Source organism: Somniosus microcephalus, unplaced genomic scaffold (assembly GCF_052327205.1).
Source record: "Somniosus microcephalus isolate GS21.2 unplaced genomic scaffold, FLI_Smic_1.0 unresolved_chr6, whole genome shotgun sequence".
NCBI lineage: Eukaryota > Metazoa > Chordata > Chondrichthyes > Squaliformes > Somniosidae > Somniosus > Somniosus microcephalus.
In genome coordinates this window covers 11,192,751-11,208,669 of record NW_028225184.1, presented here as the reverse complement: position 1 = coordinate 11,208,669, position 15,919 = coordinate 11,192,751, and the positions used below count along the sequence as shown (strand labels likewise).

Here is a 15,919-nt window from a genome sequence, read left to right as displayed (position 1 = left end):
GGAGGTTACAGAGATAGGGAGGGTTGTAGAGCTGGAGGTGGTTACAGAGATAGGGAGGGTTGTAGTGGCTGGAGGAAGTTACAGATGTAGGGAGGGTTGTAGGGCTGGAGGAGGTTTTGGAGATGGGGAGGCTTGTCGGGGATTGAGGAGGTTACAGAGATAGGGAGGGGTGTACGGCTGGAGGAGGTTACAGAGATAGGGAGGGTTGTAGGGCTGGAGGAGGTTGCAGAGATAGGGAGGTTGTAGGGCTGCAGGAGGTTACAGAGATAGGGAGGGTTGTAGGGGCTGGAGGAGGTTACAGAGATAGGGAGTGTTGTAGGGGCTGGAGGAGGTTACAGAGATAGGGAGGGGTGTAGGTGCTGGAGGAGGTTACAGATATAGGGAGGGTTGTAGGGGCTGGTGGAGGTTACAGAGATCGGGAGAGTTGTAGGGGCTGGAGGAGGTTACAGAGATAGGGAGGGGTGTAGGGGCTGGAGTAGTTTACAATGATAGGGAGGGTTGTGGGACTGGTGGAGGTTACAGATTTAGGGAGTGTTGTAGGGGCTGGTGGAGGTACCAGAGATAGGGAGGGTTGTAGGGGCTGGAGGAGTTTACAGAGATAGGGAGGTTTATAGAAGGCTGGATGAGGTTACAGAGATAGGGAGGGGTGTAGGGCTGGAGGGGGTTACAGAGCTAGGGAGGTTTGTAGGGGCTGGAGGAGGTTACAGAGATAGGGAGGATTGTAGGGGGCTAGAGCAGGTTACAGAGATAGGGACAGTTCTAGGAGCTAGAGGAGGTTACAGAGACAGGTAGGGGTGTAGGGCTGGAGGAGGTTACAGAGATAGGGGGGTTGTACGGGCTGGAGGAGGTTACAGAGATAGGGAAGGTAGTAGGGGCTGGAGGAGGTTACAGATGTAGGGAGGGGTGTAGCGGCTGGAGGAGGTTACAGAGATGGGGAGGGATGTAGGGGCTGGAGGAGGTTACAGAGATAGGGAGGGTTGTAGGGGCTGGAGGAGGTTACAGAGCTAGGGCGGGGTGTAGGGTCTGGAGTAGTTTACAGGTATAGGGAGGGTTGTAGGGGCTGGAGGAGGTTACAGAGATAGGGAGGGGTGTAGTGACTGGAGGAGGTTAGAGATAGGGAGGGTTGTCGGTCTGGAGGAGGTTTCGGAGATAGGGAGGCTTGTCGGTGATTGAGGAGGTTACAGAGATAGGGAAGGTTGTAGGCGCTGGAGGAGGTTACAGATATAGGGAGGGTTGTAGGGGCTGGAGGAGGTTGCAGAGATAGGGAGGGTTGTAGGGGCTGGAGGAGGTTACAGAGATAGGGGGGTGTAGGGGGCTAGAGCAGGTCACAGAGATAGTGACCGTTCTAGGAGCTGGAGGAGGTTACAGAGATAGGCAAGGTTGTAGGGCTGGAGGAAGTTACAGAGATGGGGAGGATTGTAGGGGCGGGAGGAGGTTACAGAGATACGCAAGTTTGTAGGGCTGGGGGACGTTACAGTGATTGGGAGGGTTGTAGGGGCTGGACGAGGTTACAGAGATAGGGAGGGGTGTAGTGACTGGAGGAGGTTACAGAGATAGGGAGGGTTGTAGGGGCTGGAGGAGGTTACACAGATAGTGGGGCGGGTGTAGGGGCTGGAGGAGGTTACAGAGATAGGGGGGTGTAGGGGGCTAGAGCAGGTTACAGAGATAGGGACAGTTCTAGGAGCTGGAGGAGGTTACAGAGATAGGGAGGGTTGTACAGGCTGGAGGAGGTTACAGAGATAGGGGGTGTTGTAGGGGCTGGAGGAGGTTACAGAGATAGGGAGGGTTGTAGAGCTGGAGGTGGTTACAGAGATAGGGAGGGTTGTAGTGGCTGGAGGAAGTTACAGATGTAGGGAGGGTTGTAGGGCTGGAGGAGGTTTTGGAGATGGGGAGGCTTGTCGGGGATTGAGGAGGTTACAGAGATAGGGAGGGGTGTACGGCTGGAGGAGGTTACAGAGATAGGGAGGGTTGTAGGGCTGGAGGAGGTTGCAGAGATAGGGAGGTTGTAGGGCTGCAGGAGGTTACAGAGATAGGGAGGGTTGTAGGGGCTGGAGGAGGTTACAGAGATAGGGAGTGTTGTAGGGGCTGGAGGAGGTTACAGAGATAGGGAGGGGTGTAGGTGCTGGAGGAGGTTACAGATATAGGGAGGGTTGTAGGGGCTGGTGGAGGTTACAGAGATCGGGAGAGTTGTAGGGGCTGGAGGAGGTTACAGAGATAGGGAGGGGTGTAGGGGCTGGAGTAGTTTACAATGATAGGGAGGGTTGTGGGACTGGTGGAGGTTACAGATTTAGGGAGTGTTGTAGGGGCTGGTGGAGGTACCAGAGATAGGGAGGGTTGTAGGGGCTGGAGGAGTTTACAGAGATAGGGAGGTTTATAGAAGGCTGGATGAGGTTACAGAGATAGGGAGGGGTGTAGGGCTGGAGGGGGTTACAGAGCTAGGGAGGTTTGTAGGGGCTGGAGGAGGTTACAGAGATAGGGAGGATTGTAGGGGGCTAGAGCAGGTTACAGAGATAGGGACAGTTCTAGGAGCTAGAGGAGGTTACAGAGACAGGTAGGGGTGTAGGGCTGGAGGAGGTTACAGAGATAGGGGGGTTGTACGGGCTGGAGGAGGTTACAGAGATAGGGAAGGTAGTAGGGGCTGGAGGAGGTTACAGATGTAGGGAGGGGTGTAGCGGCTGGAGGAGGTTACAGAGATGGGGAGGGATGTAGGGGCTGGAGGAGGTTACAGAGATAGGGAGGGTTGTAGGGGCTGGAGGAGGTTACAGAGCTAGGGCGGGGTGTAGGGTCTGGAGTAGTTTACAGGTATAGGGAGGGTTGTAGGGGCTGGAGGAGGTTACAGAGATAGGGAGGGGTGTAGTGACTGGAGGAGGTTAGAGATAGGGAGGGTTGTCGGTCTGGAGGAGGTTTCGGAGATAGGGAGGCTTGTCGGTGATTGAGGAGGTTACAGAGATAGGGAAGGTTGTAGGCGCTGGAGGAGGTTACAGATATAGGGAGGGTTGTAGGGGCTGGAGGAGGTTGCAGAGATAGGGAGGGGTGTAGGGGCTGGAGTAGTTTACAGAGATAGGGAGGGGTGTAGGGGCTGGAGGAGGTTACAGAGATAGGGAGGGGTGTAGGGGCTGGAGGAAGTACCAGAGATAGGGAGGGTTGTAGGGGCTGGAGGAGGTTACAGAGGTAGGGAGGGTTGTAGGGGCTGGAGGAGGTTACAGAGGTAGGTATTGTGTAGGGCTGGAGGTGGGTACAGTGATAGAGAGGGTTGTAGGGGCTGGAGGAGGTTACAGAGATAGGGAGGTTTATAGAAAGCTGGAGGAGGTTACAGAGTTAGGGAGGGATTGCAGGGGCTGGAGGAGGTTACAGGGATAGGGAGGGATTGCAGGGGCTGGAGGAGGTTATGGATCTAGGGAGGGGTGTAGGAGCTGGAGGAGGTTACAGGTATAGGGAGGGTTGTAGGGGCTGGAGGAGGTTACAGAGATAGGGAGGAGATTAGGTTCTGGAGGAGATTACAGACATAGGGAGGGTTGTGGGACTGGTGGAGGTTACAGAGATAGGGAGGGCTGTAGGGGCTGCAAGAGGTCACAGAGATAGGGAGGGTTGTACGGGCTGGAGGAGGTTACAGAGATAGGGAGGGGTGTAGGGGCTGGAGGAGGTTACAGAGATAGGCAACGTTGTAGGGCTGGAGGAGGTTACAGAGATAGGGAGGGTTGTAGGGGCTGGAGGAGGTTACAGAGATAGGGAGGAGTTAAGGGGCTGGAGGACTTTACAGAGATAAGGAGTGTTGTCGGGCTGGAGGTGGTTACAGAGATAGGGAGGGTTGTAGGGGCTGGAGGAGTTTACAGAGATAGGGAGGTTTGTAGGGGGCTAGAGGAGGTTACAGGGATAGGGAGGGTTATAGGGGCTGGAGCAGCTTACAGTGATAGGGAGGGTTATAGGGGCTGGAGGAGGTTACTGCGATAGGGAAGGGTGAAGGGCTGGAGGAGGCTACAGAGAGAGGGAGGGTTGTAGGGGCTGGAGGAGGTTACTGAGATAGGGAGGGGTGTAGGGGCTGGAGGAGGTTACAGAGATAGGATGGGTTGTCGGGCTGGAGGAGGTTACAGAGATAAGGAGGGTTGTGGGGGGCAGGAGGAGGTTACAGCGATAGTGAGGGTTGTAGGGGCTGGAGGCGGTTCTGGAGAAAGGAAGTGTTGTAGGCCTGGAGGAGTTTACAGAGATAGGGAGGGGTGTAGGGCTGGGGTGTAGGGCTGGAGGGGGTTACAGAGGTCGGGAGGGGTGTAGGGCTGGAGGGGGTTACAGAGCTAGGGAGGTTTTTTAGGGGCTGGACGAGGTTACAGAGATAGGGAGGGTTGTAGGGGCTGGAGGAGGTTACAGAGATGGGGGGTGTAGGGGGCTAGAGCAGGTTACAGAGATAGTGACCGTTCTAGGAGCTGGAGGAGGTTACAGAGATAGGCAAGGTTGTAGGGCTGGAGGAGGTTACAGAGATGGGGAGGATTGTAGGGGCGGGAGGAGGTTACAGAGATAGGCAAGTTTGTAGGGCTGGGGGACGTTACAGTGATTGGGAGGGTTGTAGGGGCTGGATGAGGTTACAGAGATAGGGAGGGGTGTAGGGGCTGGAGGAGGTTACAGAGATAGGGAGGGGTGTAGGTGCTGGAGGAGGTTACAGATATAGGGAGGGTTGTAGGGGCTGGTGGAGGTTACAGAGATAGGGAGGGGTGTAGTGACTGGAGGAGGTTACAGAGATAGGGAGGGTTGTAGGGGCTGGAGGAGGTTACACAGATAGTGGGGCGGGTGTAGGGGCTGGAGGAGGTTACAGAGATGGGGGGTGTAGGGGGCTAGAGCACGTTACAGAGATAGGGACAGTTCTAGGAGCTGGAGGAGGTTACAGAGATAGGGAGGGTTGTACAGGCTGGAGGAGGTTACAGAGATAGGGGGGGTTGTAGGGGCTGGAGGAGGTTACAGAGATAGGGAGGGTTGTAGAGCTGGAGGTGGTTACAGAGATAGGGAGGGTTGTAGTGGCTGGAGGAAGTTACAGATGTAGGGAGGGTTGTAGGGCTGGAGGAGGTTTTGGAGATGGGGAGGCTTGTCGGGGATTGAGGAGGTTACAGAGATAGGGAGGGGTGTACGGCTGGAGGAGGTTACAGAGATAGGGAGGGTTGTGGGGCTGGAGGAGGTTGCAGAGATAGGGAGGTTGTAGGGCTGCAGGAGGTTACAGAGATAGGGAGGGTTGTAGGGGCTGGAGGAGGTTACAGAGATAGGGAGTGTTGTAGGGGCTGCAGGAGGTTACAGAGATAGGGAGGGGTGTAGGTGCTGGAGGAGGTTACAGATATAGGGAGGGTTGTAGGGGCTGGTGGAGGTTACAGAGATAGGGAGGGTTGTAGGGGCTGGAGGAGGTTACAGAGATAGGGAGGGGTGTAGGGGCTGGAGTAGTTTACAATGATAGGGAGGGTTGTGGGACTGGTGGAGGTTACAGACATAGGGAGTGTTGTAGGGGCTGGTGGAGGTACCAGAGATAGGGAGGGTTGTAGGGGCTGGAGGAGTTTACAGAGATAGGGAGGTTTATAGAAGGCTGGATGAGGTTTCAGAGATAGGGAGGGGTGTAGGGCTGGAGGGGGTTACAGAGCTAGGGAGGTTTGTAGGGGCTGGAGGAGGTTACAGAGATAGGGAGGATTGTAGGGGGCTAGAGCAGGTTACAGAGATAGGGACAGTTCTTGGAGCTAGAGGAGGTTACAGAGACAGGTAGGAGTGTAGGGCTGGAGGAGGTTACAGAGATAGGGGGGTTGTACGGGCTGGAGGAGGTTACAGAGATAGGGAGGGTTGTAGGGGCTGGAGGAGGTTACAGATGTAGGGAGGGGTGTAGCGGCTGGAGGAGGTTACAGAGATGGGGAGGGATGTAGGGGCTGGAGGAGGTTACAGAGATAGGGAGGGTTGTAGGGGCTGGAGGAGGTTACAGAGCTAGGGCGGGGTGTAGGGTCTGGAGTAGTTTACAGGTATAGGGAGGGTTGTAGGGGCTGGAGGAGGTTACAGAGATAGGGAGGGGTGTAGTGACTGGAGGAGGTTAGAGATAGGGAGGGTTGTCGGGCTGGAGGAGGTTTCGGAGATAGGGAGGCTTGTCGGGGATTGAGGAGGTTACAGAGATAGGGAAGGTTGTAGGCGCTGGAGGAGGTTACAGATATAGGGAGGGGTGTAGGGGCTGGAGTAGTTTACAGAGATAGGGAGGGGTGTAGGGGCTGGAGGAGGTTACAGAGATAGGGAGGGGTGTAGGGGCTGGAGGAGGTTACAGAGGTAGGGAGGGTTGTGGGACTGGCGGAGGTTAGAGATAGGGAGTGTGGTAGGGGCTGGAGGAGGTTACAGAGATAGGAAGTGTTGTAGGGGCTGGAGGAGGCTACAGAGATAGGGAGGGGTGTAGGGGCTGGAGGAAGTACCAGAGATAGGGAGGGTTGTAGGGGCTGGAGGAGGTTACAGAGGTAGGGAGGGTTGTAGGGGCTGGAGGAGGTTACAGAGGTAGGTATTGTGTAGGGCTGGAGGTGGGTACAGTGATGGGGAGGGTTGTAGGGGCTGGAGGAGGTTACAGAGATAGGGAGGTTTATAGAAAGCTGGAGGAGGTTACAGAGTTAGGGAGGGATTGCAGGGGCTGGAGGAGGTTACAGGGATAGGGAGGGATTGCAGGGGCTGGAGGAGGTTATGGATCTAGGGAGGGGTGTAGGAGCTGGAGGAGGTTACAGGTATAGAGAGGGTTGTAGGGGCTGGAGGAGGTTACAGAGATAGGGAGGAGTGTAGGTGCTGGAGGAGATTACAGACATAGGGAGGGTTGTGGGACTGGTGGAGGTTACAGAGATAGGGAGGGCTGTAGGGGCTGGAGGAGGTTACAGAGATAGGGAGGGTTGTACGGGCTGGAGGAGGTTACAGAGATAGGGAGGGGTGTAGGGGCTGGAGGAGGTTACAGAGATAGGCAACGTTGTAGGGCTGGAGGAGGTTACAGAGATAGGGAGGGTTGTAGGGGCTGGAGGAGGTTACAGAGATAGGGAGGAGTTAAGGGGCTGGAGGACGTTACAGAGATAAGGAGTGTTGTAGGGCTGGAGGTGGTTACAGAGATAGGGAGGGTTGTAGGGGCTGGAGGAGATTACAGTGATAGGGAGGTTTGTAGGGCTGGAGGTGGTTACAGAGATAGGGATGGTTGGGGGCTGGAGGAGGTTACAGAGATAGGGAGGTTTGTAGGGGGCTAGAGGAGGTTACAGGGATAGTGAGGGTTATAGGGGCTGGAGCAGCTTACAGTGATAGGGAGGGTTATAGGGGCTGGAGGAGGTTACTGCGATAGGGAAGGGTGTAGGGCTGGAGGAGGCTACAGAGAGAGGGAGGGTTGTAGGGGCTGGAGGAGGTTACTGAGATAGGGAGGGGTGTAGGGGCTGGAGGAGGTTAGAGATACGGATGATTTTAGGGGCTGGAGGTAGTTACAGAGATAGGGATGGTTGTAGGGTTGGAGGAGGTTACAGAGATAGGGAGGTTTGTAGGAGGCTGGAGGTGGTTCCAGAGATAGGGAGGGTTGTAGGGGCTGGAGGAGGTTACAGAGATAGGGAGGGTTGTAGGGGCTGGAGAAGGTTACAGAGAAACGGAGGGGTATAGGGGCTGGAGGAGGTTACAGAGATAGGGAGGCTTGTCGGAGCTGGAGGCGGGAGTTGAGGGATTGGGGTGAATGTGGGCGGGTGGGGTTGAGGGATTGGGGAGGTGGTGGGTAGGTGGGGTTGAGGGATTGGGGAGGTGGTGGGTAGGTGGGGTTGAGGGATTGGGGAGAAGGTGGGCGGGTGGGGTTGAGGGATTGAGGAGAAGGTGGGTAGGTGGGGTTGAGGGATTGGGGAGAAGGTGGGTATGTGGGGTTGAGGGATTGTGGAGAAGGTGGGTAGGTTGGGGTTGAGGGATTGTGGAGAAGGTGGGTAGGTGGGGTTGAGGGATTGGGGAGAAGGTGGGTAGTTGGGGTTGAGGGATTGTGGAGAAGGTGGGTAGGTGGGGTTGGAGGATTGGGGAGAAGGTGGGTAGGTGGGGTTGAGGGATTGGAGAGGAGGTGAGTAGGTGGGGTTGAGGGATTGGGGTGAATGTGTTTAGGTGGGGTTGGGGGATTGGGAAGAAGGTGGGTAGGTGGGGTTGAGGGATTGGGGAGAAGGTGGGTAGGTGGGGTTGAGGGATTGGGGAGAAGGTGGGTAGGTGGGGTTGAGGGATTGGGGAGAAGGTGGGTAGGTGGGGTTGAGGGATTGGGGAGAAGGTGGGTAGGTGGGGTTGAGGGATTGGGGAGAAGGTGGGTGGGTGGGGTTGAGGGATTGGAGAGAATGTGGGTAGGTGGGGTTGAGGGATTGGGGAGAAGGTGGGTAGGTGGGGTTGAGGGATTGGAGAGAAGGTGGGTTGGTGGGGTTGAGGGATTGGGGAGAAGGTGGGTAGGTGGGGTTGAGGGATGGGGAGAAGGTGGGTAGGTGGGGTTGAGGGATTGGGGAGAAGGTGGATAGGTGGGGTTGAGGGATTGGGGAGAAGGTGGGGTTGAGGGATTGGGGAGAAGGTGGGTGGGTGGGGTTGATGGATTGGGGAGAAGGTGGATAGGTGGGGTTGAGGGATTGGGGAGAAGGTGGGTGGGTGGGGTTGAAGGATTGGGGAGAAGGTAGGTAGGTGGGGTTGAGGGATGGGGAGAAGGTGGGTAGGTGGGGTTGAGGGATGGGGAGAAGGTGGGTGGGTGGGGTTGAGGGATTGGGGAGAAGGTGGATAGGTGGGGTTGAGGGATTGGGGAGAAGGTGGGTGGGTGGGGTTGAAGGATTGGGGAGAAGGTAGGTAGGTGGGGTTGAGGGATGGGGAGAAGGTGGGTAGGTGGGGTTGAGGGATTGGGGAGAAGGTGGGTAGGTGGTGTTGAGGGATTGGGGAGAAGGTGGGTAGGTGGGGTTGAGTGATTGGGGAGAAGGTGGGTGGGTGGGGTTGAGGGATTGGGGAGAAGGTGGGTAGGTGGGGTTGAGGGATTGGGGAGAAGGTGGGTAGGTGGGGTTGAGGGATTTGGGAGAAGGTGGGTCGGTGGGGTTGAGGGATTGGGGAGAAGGTGGGTCGGTGGGGTTGAGGGATTGGGGAGAAGGTGGTTAGGTGGGGTTGAGGGATTGGGGAGAAGGTGGGTGGGTGGGGTTGAAGGATAAGGTGTGTGGGCTTGGGATGACCTCTGGTTCTCCTGCCCTGTCCATGTTATTGGTGACCAATTGCCTCACTCTCTCCACAGGCCCACTACGAGGAATTCTCCGTCGAGCCCCCTCTGGATCAAGTTTGGCACCAGGTTGAGAGTTACGAGCCCCCCTCAGAGCCCCTTGGATTTCACTCCGGCTGCCCCACTGACACCCCGCCTTCGGGAGAGGGAGTGGGAAGCCCCGTGGAGGACCGCGAGTCGTGCCCCCTGGACCCCCGATCCCCGAGCGCGGAGGTTGGGAATGGCGGCTGCTCGAACCTGGCGGTCATTGATGGGCGGGAGGGTCCCATTGAGGGGCGTACGGAGGAACCCAGTCAGGGGAGCATGGATGTGGCAAACGAGGGCTGCTCAACTGTGGTGGGTTTCGCCGAGCAGGCGGACGAGCCCGTCCCGCCCCCGGGGGCCCCCGAGGTGGCACGGGCACCACCCCCTGCCCCCATGAGGCTGGAGTCCTCGCCGGTCCAGGTTCTCCACGCCAAGTCCTTGCCTGTGGTTCCCCCCAAGCCCCACTACGCCAAGCTCCCGCCGGCGCTGAAGAGCAAGCGCCGGCCCGAGCCCCCGGAGCGCCCGGCCGTCGTGGAGGAAGCCCCTCGTCCTTCGCCCGCAATCCGTTGGACCGCCTGGCGGAGCGGCGGTAGCATGTCCTTCGATGAGGCAGTGGCGCTGGCCAAGGAGCGCAAGAACGCCCCCTTCCATCGCCAACAGACCTTCACCCAGGGTGACTCCCTCCCAACTTCGAGTCCCACCCTTCCCTCGGCTCCCAGGGACAGGCTCAGCCTTCCCCGCTTCCCGGACCTGTTGCGGTTGCCAACAGCAGAGCTGGTCAGCGACAGCCAGCCCCGCTGTCGCTCTCTGGTGCTGGAGGGTGAGGAGTCGGAGTGACGGCGGTGCCCGGTGGGGGGGGGGGGTGGAGGAGTGGTGGGGAGGAAGGCGCCTCTCCCCATGGAAACATGTCAACTAATATCACGGCACGCTGAGGGACCGTCACATCACGTTACGTCATGCCGAGGGAACGTCACATCACGTTATGTCATGCCGAGGGAACGTCACATCACGTTACGACACGCTGAGGGAACGCCACATCACGATACGTCACGTTGAGGGAACATCACTTCAGGTCTCGTCACACTGAGGGGACCGTAACTTCACGGCATGCCGAGCCGCTGACACAGACTCTTTGCGAAGTGCGAGCCATCTCACAGACATTTTGCGAGAGACATATAAAGGCCCGCGGACTCTGTGCTGTCAATAAAAGCAGGAGAGAGAAAGAGAGAGAGATGTCTGACTGTTTGGCTATCTGTCTGTCCGTCTGTCCAACCGCAGGAGAAAGTCCTCCGGCGAGCGGGGGCTCTGTCGCCCAGGTGTTAATCCCCACCGGCTATTCCACTAGATGATGCGTCGCAAACCGAGCCAAAGAGGCGACAGGACGGCTGTTCCGCACCGATGGGCATCGCAGCCACCCCGCCTGGGGTATGGCGAGACAGCAGCTGATGTGGGTACATGCACACACACACACTCACACTCAAACACACACACTCACACACACACACTCACACATACATACACTCACACACTCAAACTCACACTCAAACTCACACTCAAACTCACACTCAAACTCAAACTCAAACTCACACTCAAACTCAAACTCACACACCCTCACACTCACTCAGACACACTCACACACTCAGTCAAACACACACTACACACACAATCTCTCACACACACTCACACTCATTCTCACATGTTCACACACACACACGCTCACTCTCATATTCACACACAATCGCACACACAATCTCACACTCTCACACGCACACATTCACTCTCTTCAACTCTTCTCACACTCACACACGTACACACACAAACACACTCACACTCACTCTCTCACAGAAACACACACACACACTCTCAACACACACACTCACACTCATAAACACACACACACTCACACTTACACACACTACTGACACACACACACACACTACACACAGATACACACACATTCAGTGAGGAGGGGTTTGGGGGTTTATATATAGAATAACAGATACCCGGGAGTGAGTTACAGGCTGGAATCTAATCGAGGGTTCGGGGGTTTATATATAGAATAACAGATACCCGGGAGTGAGTTACAGGCTGGAATCTAATCGAGGGGTTCGGGGGGTTTATATATAGAATAACAGATACCCGGGAGTGAGTTACAGGCTGGAATCTAATCGAGGGGTTCGGGGGGTTTATATATAGAATAACAGATACCCGGGAGTGAGTTACAGGCTGGAATCTAATCGAGGGGTTCGGGGGGGTTCATATATAGAATAACAGATACTCGGGAGTGAGTTACAGGCTGGAATCTAATCGAGGGGTTCGGGGGGTTTATATATAGAATAACAGATACCCGGGAGTGAGTTACAGGCTGGAATCTAATCGAGGGGTTCGGGGGGTTTATATATAGAATAACAGATACTCGGGAGTGAGTTGCAGGCTGGAATCTAATCGAGGGGTTCGGGGGGTTTATATATAGAATAACAGATACCCGGGAGTGAGTTACAGGCTGGAATCTAATCGAGGGGTTCGGGGGGTTTATATATAGAATAACAGATACCCGGGAGTGAGTTACAGGCTGGAATCTAATCGAGGGGTTCGGGGGGTTTATATATAGAATAACGGATACCCGGGAGTGAGTTACAGGCTGGAATCTAATCGAGGGGTTTGGGGGGTTTATATATAGAATAACAGATACTCGGGAGTGAGTTACAGGCTGGAATCTAATCGAGGGGTTCGGGGGGGTTTATATACAGAATAACAGATACCCGGGAGTGAGTTACAGGCTGGAATCTAATCGAGGGGTTCGGGGGGGTTTATATATAGATTAACAGATACCCCGGAGTGAGTTACAGGCTGGAATCTAATCGAGGGGTTCGGGGGGTTTATCACACACAGAATCACACACAGAAACCCCACAGTGCAGATAGAGGCCATTTCGGCCCATCGAGCCTGCACCGACACATATCCCACCCGATCCCTGTAACCCCTACACCAACACATATCCCACCCTATCCCCATAACCCCACGTATTTAATCCCCCTAACACTAAGGGTCAATTTTTATCATAGCCAATCATCCTAACCCGCACATCTTTGGACTGTGGGAGGAAACCGGAGCACCCGGAGGAAACCCACGCAAACACGGGGAGAATGTGCAAACTCCACACAGACAGTCGCCCGAGGCCGGATTCGAACCCGGGTCTCTGACGCTGTGAGGCAACAGTGCTAACCACTATGCCACCGTAATTATCCATCCCCTTCCAGGTGGAAAGCGACGCGTCCGACTTTGCCCTGGCCGCTACCCTTAATCAGGCGGGGAGACCCGTGGCCTTCTTTTCACGAACCCTCCAGAATAACAGATACCCGGGAGTGAGCTACAGGCTGGAATCTAATCGAGGGGTTCAGGGGGGGTTTATATATAGAATAACAGATACCCGGGAGTGAGTTACAGGCTGGAATCTAATCGAGGGGTTCGGGGGGGGGTTTATATATAGAATAACAGATACCCGGGAGTGAGTTACAGGCTGGAATCTAATCGAGGTGTTCGGGGGTTTTATATATAGAATAACAGATACCCGGGAGTGAGTTACAGGCTGGAATCTAATCGAGGTGTTCGGGGGGTTTATATATAGAATAACAGATACCCGGGAGTGAGTTACAGACTGGAATCTAATCGAGGGGTTCGGGGGGTTTATATATAGAATAACAGATACCCGGGAGTGAGTTACAGACTGGAATCTAATCGAGGGGTTCGGGGGGTTTATATATAGAATAACAGATACCCGGGAGTGAGTTACAGGATGGAATCTAATCGAGGGGTTCGGGGGGTTTATATATACAATAACAGATACCCGGGAGTGAGTTACAGACTGGAATCCAATCGAGGGGTTCGGGGGGGTTTATATATAGAATAGCAGATACCCGGGAGTGAGTTACAGGCTGGAATCTAATCAAGGGGTTCGGGGGGGTTTATATATAGAATAACAGATACCCGGGAGTGAGTTACAGGCTGGAATCTAATCGAGGGGTTCGGGGGGTTTATATATAGAATAACAAATACCCGGGAGTGAGTTACAGGCTGGAATCTAATCGAGGGGTTCGGGGGGGTTTATATATAGAATAACAGATACCCGGGAGTGAGTTACAGGCTGGAATCTAATCGAGGGGTTTGGGGGGTTTATATATAGAATAACAGATACTCGGGAGTGAGTTACAGGCTGGAATCTAATCGAGGGGTTCGGGGGGTTTATATATAGAATAACAGATACCCGGGAGTGAGTTACAGGCTGGAATCTAATCGAGGGGTTCGGGGGGGTTTATATATAGATTAACAGATACCCAGGAGTGAGTTACAGGCTGGAATCTAATCGAGGGGTTCGGGGGGTTTATCACACACAGAATCACACACAGAAACCCCACAGTGCAGATAGAGGCCATTTCGGCCCATCGAGCCTGCACCGACACATATCCCACCCGATCCCTGTAACCCCTACACCAACACATATCCCACCCTATCCCCATAACCCCACGTATTTAATCCCCCCTAACACTAAGGGTCAATTTTTATCATAGCCAATCATCCTAACCCGCACATCTTTGGACTGTGGGAGGAAACCGGAGCACCCGGAGGAAACCCACGCAAACACGGGGAGAATGTGCAAACTCCACACAGACAGTCGCCCGAGGCCGGATTCGAACCCGGGTCTCTGACGCTGTGAGGCAACAGTGCTAACCACTATGCCACCGTAATTATCCATCCCCTTCCAGGTGGAAAGCGACGCGTCCGACTTTGCCCTGGCCGCTACCCTTAATCAGGCGGGGAGACCCGTGGCCTTCTTTTCATGAACCCTCCAGAATAACAGATACCCGGGAGTGAGCTACAGGCTGGAATCTAATCGAGGGGTTCAGGGGGGGTTTATATATAGAATAACAGATACCCGGGAGTGAGTTACAGGCTGGAATCTAATCGAGGGGTTCAGGGGGGGGGTTTATATATAGAATAACAGATACCCGGGAGTGAGTTACAGGCTGGAATCTAATCGAGGTGTTCGGGGGGTTTATATATAGAATAACAGATACCCGGGAGTGAGTTGCAGGCTGGAATCTAATCGAGGTGTTCGGGGGGTTTATATATAGAATAACAGATACCCGGGAGTGAGTTACAGGCTGGAATCTAATCGAGGTGTTCGGGGGGTTTATATATAGAATAACAGATACCCGGGAGTGAGTTACAGACTGGAATCTAATCGAGGGGTTCGGGGGGTTTATATATAGAATAACAGATACCCGGGAGTGAGTTACAGACTGGAATCTAATCGAGGGGTTCGGGGGGTTTATATATAGAATAACAGATACCCGGGAGTGAGTTACAGGATGGAATCTAATCGAGGGGTTCGGGGGGTTTATATATACAATAACAGATACCCGGGAGTGAGTTACAGACTGGAATCCAATCGAGGGGTTCGGGGGGGTTTATATATAGAATAGCAGATACCCGGGAGTGAGTTACAGGCTGGAATCTAATCGAGGGGTTCGGGGGGGGTTTATATATAGAATAACAGATACCCGGGAGTGAGTTACAGGCTGGAATCTAATCAAGGGTTTCGGGGGGGTTTATATATAGAATAACAGATACCCGGGAGTGAGTTACAGGCTGGAATCTAATCGAGGGGTTCGGGGGGTTTATATATAGAATAACAAATACCCGGGAGTGAGTTACAGGCTGGAATCTAATCGAGGGGTTCGGGGGGGTTTATATATAGAATAACAGATACCCGGGAGTGAGTTACAGGCTGGAATCTAATCGAGGGGTTCGGGGGGTTTATATATAGAATAACAGATACTCGGGAGTGAGTTACAGGCTGGAATCTAATCGAGGGGTTCGGGGGGTTTATATATAGAATAACAGATACCCGGGAGTGAGTTACAGGCTGGAATCTAATCGAGGGGTTCGGGGGGGTTTATATATAGATTAACAGATACCCAGGAGTGAGTTACAGGCTGGAATCTAATCGAGGGGTTCGGGGGGTTTATCACACACAGAATCACACACAGAAACCCCACAGTGCAGATAGAGGCCATTTCGGCCCATCGAGCCTGCACCGACACATATCCCACCCGATCCCTGTAACCCCTACACCAACACATATCCCACCCTATCCCCATAACCCCACGTATTTAATCCCCCCTAACACTAAGGGTCATTTTTTTATCATAGCCAATCAACCTAACCCGCACATCTTTGGACTGTGGGAGGAAACCGGAGCACCCGGAGGAAACCCACGCAAACACGGGGAGAATGTGCAAACTCCACACAGACAGTCACCCGAGGCCGGATTCGAACCCGGGTCTCTGACGCTGTGAGGCAACAGTGCTAACCACTATGCCACCGTAATTATCCATCCCCTTCCAGGTGGAAAGCGACGCGTCCGACTTTGCCCTGGCCGCTACCCTTAATCAGGCGGGGAGACCCGTGGCCTTCTTTTCACGAACCCTCCAGAATAACAGATACCCGGGAGTGAGCTACAGGCTGGAATCTAATCGAGGGGTTCAGGGGGGGTTTATATATAGAATAACAGATACCCGGGAGTGAGTTACAGGCTGGAATCTAATCGAGGGGTTCGGGGGGGGGTTTATATATAGAATAACAGATACCCGGGAGTGAATTACAGGCTGGAATCTAATC

At 54.5% G+C, this 15,919-nt stretch overlaps 1 protein-coding gene across 1 annotated transcript in view; it reads left to right on the top strand.

Annotated features, from left to right (window-relative positions):
* The window catches only part of LOC147087060 (uncharacterized), a 44,074-nt gene extending 33,613 nt beyond the window's left edge, over positions 1-10,461 (top strand). Inside the window, exon 10 of the mRNA XM_085978182.1 lies at positions 9,230-10,461. Coding sequence (XP_085834308.1) covers positions 9,230-10,075 — 846 coding nt within the window. The 3' untranslated portion in view covers positions 10,076-10,461. The remainder of the gene's footprint in view (positions 1-9,229) is intronic.
* Positions 10,462-15,919: the final 5,458 nt, after the last annotated feature.